Below are 16,496 nucleotides of genomic sequence, written 5' to 3'. Positions count from 1 at the left end.
AGGGGAAGGCTAGCAAGGTTCGCAGTTTTACGGTGCAATCCCAGAATTCGGTGCGCGCCGGCCTTGGGGCCGGAACTGCCGGGCGAGCCTCTGCTGAGCGAGGCTCCGCGCTGCGCCGCCCCGAAGCGAGCCCGGCCGCCGGCGTGTCGCTGGGACTGAGCTTCGCGGGCGTAAGGGGTCCGTGCAGCTTTGGCCATGAGGACATCCGCGTAGGATTTGGTACCGACGACGTTCTTGTCAGGTTTGGGGCGTGAGGAGATTCCTGTCCGTTGGGGAGGCGTGAAGACATTCTCGTAAGTTTCAGGGGCTGCAAGGATATTCCTGTCAGTTCCAGAATCCAGGATTAGATAGATCCCTGTCAGTTTGCGGGGGAAAAGGGAGCCCTCATCACTTTGAGGCGACTGCGAGGAGATGCTTGCCAATTTGCGAAGGGTGAAAAAAAAAAATCCTTGGTTTCAGGGTGTGAGAAAATTCTAGTCAGTTTCGAGGGATTGAGTTGCAGGGGAGCGACGAGAACCCTGTCATCTTTGAAGTAGAGGACGAGCTGATCAGTTCTGAAATTGAGATTTACTTCAGGTTGGGGGTGGGGGAATAGGGTGATGAGACTCCTGCCTGGTCGGGGAAGGGGTGATACTGAGAGTGACGAGAAGGATCATTCAAAGTCTCGGAACACGACCCCAGAACTGTGATTTGAGTTGGGCTCTTAGTCGTGTCTACCTTGTTCTAAAGGTTTTGAGATAATGTTCGAATAACGTGACCCGGCTTTCAGGGACCCCTCACCTCTCTCTGGTTTGGGGGTGAGAGAAATATCTTTCCTGAGGTACCTCAGCCTCAGTTTTTAGGCTGTGGTTTGTGTCATAATAAAAGGAGCCCTGAAAAACCAGGGGCGAACAGGGAGAGGGCTCAGTGAGGGATTAAAGAAGCTTCCTGAAAAGGCTTCAGATGTTTCCCTGAAACCCGGAAAGAAGTTATCCCAGGCTCCAGGGCCAAAGAAGGTGGGGTTGGGGTGGGGGGGCCTCGACGGCCGAGCGCCGTTTTTTTCGTGTGAAAGAAATTCTGAAGGGGGGTGGACTTTCCCCGATTGCCCCCTACAGCCGTACCGACTGTGTTGCAGCCCGGCGGCTGTAAGTTCCCATTCGAGAACTGAGGGTGGGTGCCCCGGGGCCTTGATTCACTCTGTAAAAAGTGTTGTTTGTGCCCAGCCCTCGTCCACAGAGGACGTGTGCTGCTGCCTCCCGCCCCTCTTGACACCACGACCCTGGCCCGTCGCAGAACGCTCCAAGGCCAGGCGAAGATGGCCTCGGTGCCAGTGTATTGCCTCTGCCGGCTGCCTTACGATGTGACTCGCTTCATGATCGAGTGTGACATGTGCCAGGACTGGTTTCACGGCAGGTAAGGAGAGCAGGCCAGGCGGGACAGGGTGCAGCAGTGGCCAGATGTGGCTCTGTTTTAGGTTCTGGCCCAGACCCCTCCCCCCATTAATTCCCCATTAATTCCAAACCCCCTCCCAGATCCAGGTTCTTCTATCCCTCCTTGCAGACCACGGCCTAGCTGACATAGCCCTCTGTTTTCTACTCTTTCTCTGTTTTCCCCGATGTATTTCTTCTTTGTACCCTTCTTTTTATTTTTATTTTTTATTTATTTTTTATTTTTTAGATCTATAAGCTCCTTCTTTCCAGCCACAAAGTATCACTTTTGTGTTCTGGCAGTTGTGTTTCGCCTCAGACACTGGCTGTGGGGGAAGATATTACTGCATTTTTTTGATACATTTGAGTCAAACAAGCATGGATTTGAGTCGTGGCTTTGCAACTTGATATCAGGGTGACCTTGGGCAAGTTGCTTTCCCTTTCTGAGTCTCATTGTCTTCACCTATAAAATATATCAAAAACATCCTTCTCTACTCTGTAAAGCATTGCATGCACTGAATAAACGGAGGCAGAAATGCAATAGTATTTTATCTGCAGAACCGTCCAACTAAATTGAAGCAGAAGAGATATTGGGTAAAACAGGAGTAAAACCATTAATGAATTACCTCTAGTTAACCACATGTGCAAATAAGCATTTGTCTCCCAGGATTCCAGAGAGGTTAGGATGTGGAATAAAACTACAGTTTATTATTCCATTATTGGGATTTGAATCCCATCTATAGAAAGACAGTCATGAGGGTGTATTTGTACATTGGAATAAAACAAAACAGTATATGGAGCTCTACTCCTGTGGCATGTTAGATTTCAGAATTTTAGTTGTCACCTGTCCCTTCCAGAAGAGCTGTTTCTGTTGCCACACCCAACACTGAACTAAAGGTGCTGGTGCTGCTAAAATCCTGCCCTCAGCAGGGATTGCTCTCATGAAGTGTATCCAAATTCATATTTAACTGATATTTATTGAATATTTACTGTGTGCCAGGTACAGAGTTCTGTTTACTGCCTCATGTTATTTCATTTAAGAGGGGATAGGCCTTGAGGGTGGGGCCTTTTCCTTTGCCCTGGAAGTAAATGGAGATTAAGATGTCTTTGAGGATTACTGGTACCTTTGCTAGTGCTGATCAAGTCACTCCTCAGCTTAAAATTCTTCTTTCAGTGATTCCCCTGCAGGATAAATTAAATCTCCTTTGTGTGACAGACAAGACCTTTTGTGATCTACTTTTTCAGTCTCATTTCCCGCCATTCCTCTTACTTTGTTCTTTATGTCCCAGCAAGGTTGAACTATCCAAAATTCTGGGAAATTTTTATACTCTTTTATGCCTCTTTGTCTTTGCACATGCTGTTGCCCCTAATGTCCTCCCCTTACAACTCACAGAATATCTTCTTTGTAAAAGGCCTCCTTCCTCTGGGTTCCCATTAAACTTTGTGTTCATCCTTATGAAAAAGTAATTTTTCATCATATCATAGTTATAAATATGTATGTGTCACTCATTTTAGCTAGAGCTCCCTGAGGGCAGAGATGTCATCTTTTTATTTTTGGTATCCCCAGAAACTAGTTCAACGCTAAACATGTAATAGATGCTGAGTATGTTTTTGAATGAATGAATGAATGAATGAATGAATCTTCTTGAAAAATACTATTGCCTGTGGCCCCTACTTTGGGTTGTATGGGAAGTAGGTAGGTTCAGACCTGGTAAAGGGGCTTCTGCCTACAATATAGGGACCTTAGCTCCACACTCTGGAAACAGGGAACAAGAACAAATGCTTCCTGAGTGCTTACTGTGTGTAAGACCCCATGACAGGGACTTTGCATAAATTATTTAATCAACACCCAAGCTTGAAAGTTAGATATTTTTATTTTAAATAATGTTTTTAATTTTTTCCTGATTATATAGGTGAGACATGCTCATTGTAGGAAGTTCAGAAAAATAATAAAGAAGGAAATAAAAGTCACCTATGAATCCACTATCTGGCACAATCCACTGTTAAATTTTTTGGTGCATTAACTCCTGTCTTTTGACTTAAAATATGAGCATATATTTTTACAAAGTGGGATTGTATTATAAATACCATTTTGTAACCCGTCTTTTATTCCTACTTAACATTTTAATGTTGGTATTTGCCAGATTGTTAAATATTCGTCTAAACCTAATTTCTGATATTCTACTATATACATGTGGCACCAGTTAGTTACTTAGTTCCTGTATGGTTGGGCACTTAAATTATTTGTAATTTTTTTGAGGAAACTTTGGGAGTTCTGGAAAGATTTTGTATCTTGATAAAAGTGCTGGTTAAAACAAGAAGAAAAAACATTATTGTGGTGAACATCTTTGCACAGTAGATACTTGACATTTACTCAGAGCACCAGTGAGGGCTTTAAGAATTCCAAACTTACAAATATGGAAATGGGTTTATGGTTCAGGCCCTTTTAAAATTACATTTCTATGGTAAGTCCTGTGTTTCTGTGCCCTGACACAAGTTAACTGCCTTAATTTTTTTTTTCCGTGAAAGAAGCCAATTTTAAAAAATCTCTTCTCTCTATGGGCTGCTGGAGAACAAGGAAGCTAGCTGAGAATCAGGTCCTTGGTGGGTGGCTGCTCTTGCTTATTCAGTGCATTGCATGTGCGTGCACATATGGCTCTGTTTAAGTTTGTACTTCAGCACAATTGAAAATTAATATTGACTTTTCGTGGTTGCTTACAATAGCTAAGCCCACACATTTTAAATCCACAAATGCCTAGAGGTGATAGAAATCTGTTCACATCTCTGATGACTTCATAGGATAGATTTCTTGAAGTCCAGGTATGGATTATGGTATGTAATACTAAGTTACTCCCTGGAAAGATTATATAGCAAGGGAGGCAGCTATTCCATTTTGCTGATGAGGATTTGGAACTCATGGAGGTTAAGTGACTTTCTGAGTGTGGATTTGAACTTTGAGTTATCTAATTCCAGAGCCCAGGTTCTCAAAAGTGGGAAAAGTTATGAGGATACTTCAAGAAACTTGTGGAAAAATGGAATTAAAAGATAGTATGAATCTTTCCATGAACTTTTTGAAGTATCCTCATATAGCATCATTCCTCCTGTAATAGTCTGGGTTTTGCAAAAACACTTTGATTTGTAGAGCAGTGGCTCTCAAACTTTAGTGTGCATCAGATCACTTGGAAGACCTGTTAAAACACAAGATAGCTAGGCTCCAGCTGCACTGTTTCTGATTCAGTGGTGAGCAGGGTCCACCCTCAAGAACCAGTGATTTAGAGCATTTATCCTGTCTCATCTACTTCCCCTTCTGTGAAGTGTGATAGCTTCTGATATTGCGGGATGGATAAGCTAACATATTACTGTGCACCAGTTGTTGGGGCTTACTAACTGGAAATTTGTTAAAAATGCAAACTCTTGGTCTGGGACTGGGACTGAGTAATCTGTATTTTAACAAACAGGTGATTCTGATGCACCCTAATGTTTGAAAATAATTGTTGGGCTGGCCCGGTGGCGCACTCGGTAGAGTGCGGCACTTGGGAGCACGGCGGCACTCCCGCTGAGGGTTCGGATCCCATATAGAGACCGGTCCGCTCACTGGTTGAGCGCAGTGTGGGCGCGACACCGAGGGTTGCGATCCCGTTACCGGTCACGGTACGGGCGCGACACCGAGGGTTGTGATCCCGTTACCGGTCACAAAAAAAGACAAAAAGGAAAAAAAAGAAAATAATTGTTGTACACTAGTGGAGAAAACTAGTTGGCGAGCATCTATCGATGTCTGGGTTTCTGGCAAAAATCTCACTCCTTTACAGTTTTCCCGTTTATAAAAGAAATATTGGTTGACACATCCCCAAGGAGGTGGCTGTGGTGTGAATTTTAAACTCTATAGGAGAGGGCACTGATTTCAGATCTGGGTTCAAATTCTGGTTCTGTTACTTATTAGCAAAGGATTTGCTCTCTCTGAAGCCTCAGTTTCCCTGAGAGTGGTTGTGATGATTTAAGTAAAATGGTTCTAGCAATCATTTATTGAGCACTAGGTAATATGCCAGTCACTATGCTAAACACTTTGCTTGATTATCTTTCTTTAATCTTTTTTTTCAATTTTAATTTATCGATATACAATGTAGTTGATTTTCGTGTCCCTTTGCTAATTCCTCCTTTTCCTCCCTCCCTCCCCTCCCTCCCATCAACTCATATCTGTTCACTCGCCTTAACAAGTTCAAGGAATTGTTGTAATAATTGTGTCTTCTTCCCCACCCCTCCCCCCACGTTTGTTTTTATATTTATTTATTTTTTATTTAATCTTTTTTGGGAGCTTTAAAATTATGAATTCTATTTGATAGTTATAGAACTATTCAAATTATCTATTTTATACTGGGTGTGTTGTGGTAGTTTGTACTTTCCAAGGAATTGATTCATTTTATCTAAGTTGTCAAATTTATGTTTGTAGAATTGTTCGTAGTATTCTTATATTATCCTTTTGATATCTACAGGCTCTGTAGCAATATCTCATTTCATTCCTGATATTAAAATTTGTGTCTTCTTTTTTTCTTTGTAAGACTTGCTAGAGGTTTGTCAGTTTTATTGATCTTTTTAGAGGTGGGAGCTTAGATTATTGATTTGAGACTTTTCCTCTTTTTTAAAGTAAACATTTAGTGCTGTAAATTTCCCTCTTAGCACTGATTTAGCTGTGTCCCACAAATTTTGATAAGTTATATTCAGTGCATTTTTATTTTATTTTATTTTATTTATTTATTTATTTTTAAAGATGACCAGTAAGGGGATCTTAACCCTTGACTTGGTATTGTCAGCACCACGCTCACCCAGTGAGCTAACCGGCCATCCCTATGTAGGGATCCGAACCTACGGCCTTGGTGTTGTCAGCACCACAGTCTCCCGAGTGAGCCATGGGCCGGCCCTTGTTCAGTGCATTTTTAAATCTCCCTTGAGACTTCCTATATGACCCATGAATTATATATAGGACACACACACACACACACACACACACACGTGTTTTGTTTAGTTTCCAAGTGTTTGTAGTTTCTTTTTTTTTTTTTTTTTTTTTTTTTAGGATCCGAACCCGGGGCCTTGTAGTTTCCTGTTCTTGTTCTGTTATTGACTTCTAGTTTGATTCCATAGTGGTCAGAGAATGTACTATGTATGATTTCAATACCTGTAAATTTATTGAGATTTGTTTTATAGTCCAGGATATGGTCTATCTTGGTAAATGTTCCATGGTAACTTGAAAAGAATGTGTATTCTGCTGTTGTTGGGTGGAGTGTTCTGTAAATGTCAATTAACTACTGTTGGTTGATGGTGTTGCTGAATTCTTATCTATCCTTGCTGATTTTCTATCTAGTTGTTTAGTCAGTTGTTGAGAGGGAGATGTGTCCAACTATAATTGTGGATTTGTCTATTTCTCCTTTCAGTTCTATCATTTATTGCTTCATATGTTTTGGACTTTGTCATTTGATGCATATGCACTTAGTATTTCTATGTCTTCTTGATGCATTGATTCTCTTATCATTATGTAATGTCCTTCTCTGTCTCTGGTAATTTTCTTTGTGTGGAAGTCTACTTTATCTGATACTAATGTAGCCACTCTTGCCTTCTTTTGATTAAGAGTTACATGGTATATAATTTTCCATCCCATTACTTTCAACGTACTTATGAAGTGAGCTTCTTGTAGATAACGTGTAGTCCAGTATTTTTTTAATTCACTTCGCTAATCTCTTTTAGTTAGTATATTTAGATCATTTATACTTAATGCAGTTATTGATATGTTAAGGCTTAATTTAAAATTTCTGTTTGTTACCTCTGTTCTTTGCACCTCTGTTTTCTTCTGCCTTCCTGAGGGTTACTTAAACCTTTTTTAGAATTCACTTATTTATTTATTTATTTATTTATTTGGGCAGCTGGCTGGTACTGGGATCTGAACCCTTGACCTTGGTGTTATCAGCACTGTGTTTTAACCAAGTGAGCTAACCAACCAGTCCCCTTTTTTAGAATTTAATTTTCATTTGTCTATAGTGTTTTTGAGTATATCTCTTTGTATAGTTTTTTCAGTACTTGCTGTGGGTATTACATTATAGATACATAACTTACCACAATCAACTGATGTTGACATTTTACCAGTTTGAGTGAAGAGTAGAAACTTTACTTCCCTTTAAATTCCTTTATGCTCCCTTGTTTATAATATAATTAATCTTTAATATTTGTTCTACATTGAGAACCACATCAGACAGTGTTACAATTTTTGCTTGAACCATCAAACATGATTTGGAAAAGTCAAGAGGAGAGGGAAAGTATATTGTAAGTACTCTTTCCCTTGTTCTTTTCCCTTATTCTCTCCTATTTCCTGATGTTCCAAGATTCCTTTTTTTTTTTTTTTTGACAGCTGGCCTATACAGGGATTTGAACCCTTTACCTTGGTGTTATAAGGCTGCACCCTAGCCAGTGGAGCTAACCAGCCAGCCCTAAGATTCCTTCTTTTATCATTTCCTTTCTGTTTAGAGAGCTTCCTATACACGTTCTTTTAGGATAGGTCTTTTGGCAACAAATACTTTTAGTTTTCCTTCATCTGAGAATGTCTTGATTTCCTAGAGGATCTTTTCACTTGATATTGAATTCTGGGTTTCCAGTTCTTTTCTTTCAGCACTTGAAAACTGTTGTGCTACTTCCTTTTGGCCTCCGTGGTTTCTGATGAGAGATCTTCTCCTTTAGGTAATATGTCATTTCTCTCTCTCATTGCTTTCAAGATTTTTCCTTTGTCTTTTGCTTTCAGCCATGTCTAAGTATGGATTTCTTTAGGTTTGTCTTATGTTATAGTCCTGTAGGTTGCTAAAGTTCTGTTCATTTTTTTTTAACCTATTTTCTTTCTGTTGTTCAGACTGGGTAGTTTCTATGGTTCTATCTTCAAGTTACTGATTCTTTCTTCTGTTATCTCCATTCTGCTATTGTACTCATCCAGTGAGTTTTCATTTATTACTGTATTTTTCAGTTCTAAACGTTCCGTTTGGTTCTTTTGTATCTTCTGTTTCTTTGCAGAGCCTTTCTATTTTTGGCTGACACTTTCTATTTATTTATTTGTTTCAGGAATGTTTGTAATTGCTCACTGGAGCATTTCTACGAGGGCTCTTTGAAAATCCTTGACAGATAATTTCAACATCTGTGTCACATCAGTGTTGGCATCTGTTGATTTTCTTTTCTCATTCAAGCTGTGATTTTCTTTGTTCTTGATGTGATGAGTGATTATTTTAATTATATCCTGGGCAGTTCGTGTATTATATTATGAGACTCTGGATATTATTTAAAACTCCTGTTTTTTGCAGGCCTCTTCAGACAGTGCACTTCAGTGGCAGGAAGGAGGTACCACTTCATTACTGCCAGGTGGCGGGTTGAAGTTCAGGTTCCCCACATGGTCTCTGTTGAAATCCACCACCTGTTAGGTGGGGGGGTCCTAGTTGGTGTTCCTTCTTCTCTCTACCTTTCAGAGTTTTCTTATGTTTGCTTTGTGTATAATGTCCAAGGTTTATAGCTGTACTTAGTGGGAGGAATAGGGAGAAATGTGTCTACTCTACATTGTTCCAGAACCAGAAGTTACAGAACCAGAATCTTTGCAACAGCTCTTTGGAGCTACTATCTTCCCCCATGAGGTTAAATAATTTGCCCAAAGCTACACAGCCAGTTAGCTGCTGGGCCACGAGTCAAACTTTGGTCTCTTGGACTCTTGCTATAAAATATAGTATTATAGATTGTATAAAGCACTGTTCATGTTAAGTTGTTAGAAAGAAGTTGGGGAAGATAGCGAAAATCAGGGTTTATAAATTCACACACACACTCCACATTTTTTTTTTTTTTTTTAAAGATGACCGGTAAGGGGATCTTAACCCTTGACTTGGTGTTGTCAGCACCACGCTCAGCCAGTGAGTGAACCGGCCATCCCTATGTGGGATCCGAACCCGGGGCCTTGGTGTTATCAGCACCGCACTCTCCCGAGTGAGCCACGGGCCGGCCCCACACTCCACATTTTTGTTCTAAGTGAAATTAGGTTAAAGTGAACACCATTGTTTTTGGAACAGCAGAAGAGCAGAAGGGTAACCTGCAGCTTTGGGAGTGTGTGGCAAAGAGAAGTCCTAGCATTCATATTCAGGGCCTACTAGATATAATAGATAATGTATAGGCTACAGAATTTCTGCCCTGGAGAAATTCTTGTAGGGTGCCTTGTAGAGTGTGGAGTTAGAAGGGTCAGAAGGACAGCCTGCACTGTCAGGGTTCATAGGATGTCTTTTGGAATGGCATAATTTTTTTTACAACTTTTTATTTTAAAATAATTATAGATTTGCAGGAAGTTGCAAAAAAAATGTATGGGGATGGGGGTCTCTGTACCCTTCACCCAATTTCATCCATGGTAACATCTTCTATAACTGTAGTGCAATATTAAAACCAGGAAACTGACATTCATGTAATCCACTAATCTTATTCTGATTTCATCAGTTTTATATACACTCGTTTGTGCGTGTGTATGTGTATGTTCTGTACAATTTTGTCACATTTGTAGATTCATGTAATCACCACAGTCAAGATACAAAACTGTTCCTCAAACACTGGGGTGGCATAATTTTTGCCCTAGGCCACCTGGAAGGAGTTTGGGATGGCGAACATGTACCAGAGCTCAGCGTCCCTCAGAGGGGTGCCATGGAAATTCAGGATACTGTGGAAGGTCTGATAGGCATGATGTCCAGGACTGAGTTATGGCAGCTAAATGAAAGTCTCTTTTGGAAACAGAGGCAGTGGTGCACAGTGCCGAAAGCATGACTTGGAAGTCAGGAAAACCTGGCTGGAATACCATCTCTTCCATTTACTAGCTCTGTGACTGGGCAGGTCATTTCACCTCTCTAAGCTTCTGTTTTCTCACCTTTAAAACATGGATTGTTCTTATTTCATATGGCTATTGTGAGGCTTAACAAATATCTGTAAAGCATTTAGCACAGTCCCTGGCACAGTAGATACTCAATCCTCTCTGTCACCTAGAATATTCATGCAATAAATACTTATAGATTAGTTACTGTTTGCCAAGGAGTAAGCTAAGAACTGTGGGAGAGATGAATAAAATAGGCTGTGACTTCTAGGTAATTTCAGGCTAGAAAATAAGATGGCTTCATTCATTTATTCACTTATTTATTCAACAGATGTGTGCTATGGGCCAGCCATTGTTCTAGACACCGGGGGATACAGCAGTGAACATGAGACAGTAAACTAACAGCTAACTATATAGAATGTCAAGTGATAGTAAATGGTATAGAGAAAAGTAAAGCAGGGTGAGCAGGAGAGGAGTGCCACTCTCAGGGCTGGGGGTGTGGTTATTTTATATAAGGTGATTATGGATGGGTTACATATGAGCAGAGGTCTGAAGTAAAGTGAGGGAGGGAACGGTGCTGGTAAGTGGGGGAGAGGTTCCAGTAGAGGAAATAAAGGACCTGAATGGTGAGCAGTCCTGGTATGTTACCATTCTGGTCACAGCAAGGCGGCCAATGTTATTATAACAGTAAGCTAGGGGAGGGCCGAGCCTGTGGCATACTCGGGAGAGTGCAGTGCTGGGAGCACAGCAGCGCTCCCACCGCGGGTTCAGATCCTATATAGGGATGACTGGTTCGCTCACAGCGCTCACTGGCCGAGCGCGGTGCGGCCGGTCTCAAAAAGGACAAAAATAAATAAATAAATAACAGTAAGCTAGGGGAGGGTAGTAGAAGCTGAGGTTAAGGGTGGGGGGCGGTGGTGCAGATCACATAGGGCAGTGATTCTCCAAGTGTGATCCCCGGGACAATGGGACAAGCATCACCTGGGAACTGGTTAGGCCAATTCTTGCATCCCATTCCAGACTTAACTGAATCGGAAACTCTGGAGGTGGGGTCCAGGAATCTACGGTTTAACAGCCCTTCAGATGATGCTGATGCACATTAAAGTTTGAGAACCACAGGTATAGGGCCCTATGGGCCATTGTAAGGATTTGTTTTTTACTCTGGATGGGATGGGAGCCACAGAAGGGTTTGGAGCAAAGGAGAGTTGTGATCTGATTTAGGTTTTGGCTGTTGTGAAGACAGACTCAAAGAGAGGACCAAGGGTAGAAGCAGGGAGAATTTGAGGGCTATTGTAGATCGTTATTCCTTAAAATGTGGTCCCTGGACCAGTAGCATCAGCATCACTTGGGAACTTGTTCGAAATGCACATTTATAGGCCCTACCCCAGACCTAGTGAATCAGGGTCTTTGGGGATGGGTCCCAGGAATGTGTGTTTCAACAAGTCCTCCAGATATTTCTGATGTTCTCTAAAATTTGAAATTTCAGGAAAGCAGAAATTGACTTGGGTTTTTCTGATATTTTTTCATGAAGGAAGGTAAAATGTGCTGTTTTTTATTCATGAATGGAATATTGACTTTCCAGGGCATAGGTGATGACAAGACCTGGCTCCTTGGGCACCCTCAGAGAGCAGAGGTTGAGCAGATAACAAGCCAGATAGGATCTTGAGCAATCTCATCACATCTCAGGCCTCTCCACTCCTCAGCTTCCACTCATTTCCACACACCTGGAGGAATTGAGTAACCACTTTTGTATACTCAACAGCATTTGACTCTACTAATTACATCACATATTCTAGTTATATATTATAGTGTTACAGTGGAGTCACGAAGACTTGAATTTTTATCCTGCTTTGCTACTCACTACTTTTGTAATTGCCAACAATTTATTTAACCACTCAGACTCAGATTTCTTACCTGTTAAATTTGAATAATATTAATGATGATAGCTAATACTTATCATGTTCGAGGTACTTTAAGTACTTTACCTTTTTACCTCATTTAATCCTCGTAACAACCATATAAGGTGGGTACTTTTAATATTTCCATTTCACAGACGTAGAAATTGAGGTAAGAGAGGTTAAGTAAATTGCATAAGTTCACAAGTGGCAGAAGTGAAATTCAAACCCAGGCAGTTGGCTCCAAAGTCTGTACTTTTTTTCATTGGTTATGGATATTTATGAAATGCAAAGCTGATTGTCATCACTCGTGCCCAAGATGTGATGGCCAGATTCATACCAGCAGCATTCCCATTACCACAAATTGTGATTATACCCTGTGTACCCCACCCAGTTATCCCCGACCTCCCTACCCATCTCCCTTTACCCTGCTCCACTTTGTATCCCTACAGGTGTGCTCTCTCCCTCTGCAAGTCCAACACACCACTGTGATCTTTCCTTCCTTTTTTCTCTCTTAGCTCCCACTTATGAGTGAGAACATGTGGTATTTATCCGTCTGTGCTTTGCTTATTTCACTCAACGTAAGTTTCTTCAAGCTCATCCATGTTGTGCAAGTGGGAGAATTTCATTCTTTTTTATGGAAGAGTAGTATTCCATGGTGTATACATACCACATTTCCCTTATCCAACCATCCATCAATGGACATTTAGGTTGGTTCCATATCTTGACTATTGTAAACAGTGCTATGATGAACATGAGAATGCAGGTATCCCTTCAACATGATGACTTCCATTCCTTTGGGTATATACCCAAAAGTGGGATTGCTGGATTGTATGGAAGATCTATCTGTAGTTGTTTAAGAAACCTCCATACTGTCCATAGTGGTTGTACCAATTTACAGTCCCACCACTGGTGTAGGAGCATTCCGTTCTTTCCACACCCCCACCAGCATTTGTTATTCTCCATCTTTTTGATTATAGCCAGTATAACTGAGGTGAGATGATATCTCGGTATGGTTTTAATTTGCATTTCCCTGATGACTAGTGATATTGAGCATTTTTTCATGTACCTGTTGGCCATTTGTATGTCTTCCTTTGAAAAATGTCTATTCAGCTCCTTTCCCAATTTTTAATTAGGTTTTTTTTTTTTTTTTTTTTACTGTATAATTGCTTGAGTTCCTTGTATATTATGGATATTAAGCCCTTTTCAGATACATAGTTAGCAAAAATTTTCTCCCACTCTGTAGGTTGTCATTTCAGTATTGATTGTTTCCTTTGCTGTGCAGAAGCTTTTTAGTTTGATATAGTCAAATTTGTTTATTTTTTCTTTTGTTGCCTGTGCTTTCAGGCTCATGTTCATAAAGCCTGTGCCCAGACCTAGTTCCTGAAGTGTTTCACCTATATTTTGCCTTAGTAATTTTACAGTTTCAGGTCTTATACTTAAGTCTTTAATCCATTTTGAGTTGATTTTAGTATATGATGAGAGATGCATGTCTAGTTTCATTTTTCTGCATACGGGTATCCAATTTTCCCAGCACCACTTACTGAAGAGGCAGTCTTTTCCCCAATGTATGTTTTTGTTGCCTTTGTCAAATATCAGATGGCTGTAAGCCTGAGGGGTGATTTCTGGGTTCTCTATTTTGCTCCACTGGTCTTAGTGTCTGTTTTTATGCCAGTATCATGCTGTTTTGTTTACAATAGCTTTGTACTATAATTTGAAGTCAGGTAGTGTTATGCCTCCAGCTTTTTTTTTTTTTTTGCTCAGGATTGTTTTGGCTATTCAGGGTCTTTTGTTGTTCCATATGAATGTTAAGATTGTTTGTTCCATTTCTGTGAAGAATGTCATTGGTATTTTGATGGGGATTACACTGAATCTGTAGATCGCTTTGTGTAGTTTAGACATTTTCACAGTGTTAATTCTTCCAATCCAAGAGCATGGAATGTCTTTCCATCTTTTCGTATCTTCTTTAATTTCTTTCAATAGTGGTTTGTAGTTCTCATTATAGAGATCTTTCACCTCCTTCATTAAATAGATTCCTGGGTATTTTATATTTTTTGTCACTGTTGAAAATGGGCTTACTTTCTTGATTTCTCTTTCTGTTAGCTCATTATTGGAGAATATAAATGCAACTGATTTGGGGGCATTTATTTTGTATCCTGCAGTGTTACTGAAATTATTAATCAGCTCTAGGAGTTTTGTTGTTGTTGTTGTTGTTTTTCCAGCTCTAGGAGTTTTTTGATAGAGTCTTTAGGTTTTTCTATGTACAGTATCATGTTATCTGCAATTAGGGACAGTTTGAATTCATCTTTTCCAGTCTGGATGCCCTTTATTTCTTTCTGTTGCCTGATTGCTCTGGCTAGTACCTCCAGTACTATGTTAAGTAGAAGTGGTGAGAGTGGGCATCTTTGTCTGGTTCCTGTTCTTAAGGGAAAAGCCTTCAGTTTTTTCCCATTCAGCATGATACTGGTGGTGGGCTTGTCATAGATGGCTTTTATTGTGCTGAGATACTTTCCTCCAATAGCTAATTTGTTGAGAGTCTTTATCATGAAGAGATGCTGTATTTTGTCAAATGCTTTTTCAGCATCTATTGAGATAATCATATGGTTTTTGTCCTTGAGTTTGTTGATGTGGTGTATCACATTTATTGACTTTCGTATGTTGAACCATCATCCTTGCATCCCTAGGATGAATCCCACTTGATCATGGTGTATAATTTTTTTTTTGATGTGTTGCTGTATTCTGATTTCTAATATTTTGTTGAGGATTTTTGCATCAAAGACATTGGCCTGTAATTTTCTTTTTTTGTTGTGTCTTTGTCTGCTTTTGGTATCAGAGTTATGTTGGCCTCATAAAATGATTTTGGGAGAGTGGCTTCTGTTTCAGTTTTTTGGAATGGTTTGAGGAGCATTGGTATTTATTCCTCTTTAAAGGTTTGAGAGAATTCAGGTGTAAAGCCCTCTGGATCTGGGCTTTTCTTTGTTGGAAGATTGCTGATTACTGCTTCAATCTTGTTGCTTGTTATTGGTCTATTCAGGTTTTCTATCTCTTCTTGGTTCAATCTGCGTAGTTTGTATGTGTCCAGAAACTTATCCATATCTTCCAGGTTTTCATATTTGTTGTCATACAGTTCTTTATAATAATCTTTAATGATTCTTTGTATTTCTGTGGTATTGGTTGTAATGTCTCCTTTTTCCTTTCTGATTTTTGTTATTTGGGTCTTCTCTTTTCTTTATTTTGTTAACCTAGCTAATGGTTTGCCTGTTTTATTTATCTTCTCGAAAAACCATCTTTTCGTTTTGTTGATCTTTTCTATTGTTTTTTGGGTCTCTATTTCATTTAGTTCTGCTCTGATCTTAATTATTTCTTTCTGTCTGCTACCTTTAGGATTGGAGATTGTTGTTGTTTTTCTAGTTCTTTGAGGTTTAGCATTAGGTCATTTATTTGAACTCTCTCCATTCCTTTGATGTAATCATTTATTGCAATAAATTTCCCTCTTAGTACTGCTTTTGCAGTATCCCACAGGTTTTGTATGATGTGTCTTTATTTTCATTAGTTTCAAGAAAGTTTTTGATAGCCTGTTTAATTTCTTCTTGGACCCACAGGTCATTCAGAAGCCTATTGTTTAGTTTCCATGTATTTGTATAGTTTCCAGGGCTTTGCTTGTTATTGATTTCCAGTTTTAGTCCATTGTGGTCTGAAAATATACTTGGAATGATTTCAGTTTTTTTTAATTTGCTGAGACTAGATTTGTGACCTGATATGTGGTCTATCCTGGAGAATGTTCCAGGTGCTAATGAGAAGAATGTATATTGTTTAGTTGTTGGGTGAAATGTTCTGTATATATCTGCCAGGTCCAGTTGGTGTAAGGTGTAGTTTAAATCCTATATCTCTTTATTGATTTGTTACATGGAAGATCTCTCCCATACTGAGAGAGGGGTATTCAGGTCACCCACTATTAATGTATTAGATCCTATTTCTTTCTTTAGGTCTAAGAGTGTTTGCTTTACATATCTGGGTGTTCCAGTATTGGGTGCATACATATTTATGATTGTTATGTCTTCTAGCTGGATTGATCCTTTTATCATCATATAGTGACCTTCTTTGTCTCTTTTTATGTTTTTTGGTTTAAAGTCTATTTTATCTGATGTTATAATAGCTACTCTGCTCGTTTTTGGTTTCCATTTGCATGGTATATCTTTTTCCATCCCTTCACTTTCAGTCTTTATGTGTTTGTATAGGTGAGGTGGGTCTCTTGAAGACAGCATATACTTGGGTCTAGCTTTTTTTTTTTTTTTGTCTTTTGTCTTTTTCCGTGTCCGGCAACGGATCGCAACCCTC

General features: G+C 39.8%; 1 protein-coding gene across 1 annotated transcript in view; it reads left to right on the top strand.

Annotated features, from left to right (window-relative positions):
- Positions 1-1,294: 1,294 nt before the first annotated feature.
- LOC103606305 (histone lysine demethylase PHF8) overlaps positions 1,295-16,496 on the top strand; it is an 82,546-nt gene continuing 67,344 nt past the window's right edge. The window contains exon 1 of the mRNA XM_008590919.1: positions 1,295-1,392. Within this exon, the coding sequence (XP_008589141.1) occupies positions 1,295-1,392 (98 nt within the window). The remainder of the gene's footprint in view (positions 1,393-16,496) is intronic.

The sequence above is a fragment of the Galeopterus variegatus genome, unplaced genomic scaffold, assembly GCF_000696425.1.
Source record: "Galeopterus variegatus unplaced genomic scaffold, G_variegatus-3.0.2 Scaffold6453, whole genome shotgun sequence".
NCBI lineage: Eukaryota > Metazoa > Chordata > Mammalia > Dermoptera > Cynocephalidae > Galeopterus > Galeopterus variegatus.
This window is presented reverse-complemented; position numbering and strand designations above follow the sequence as displayed.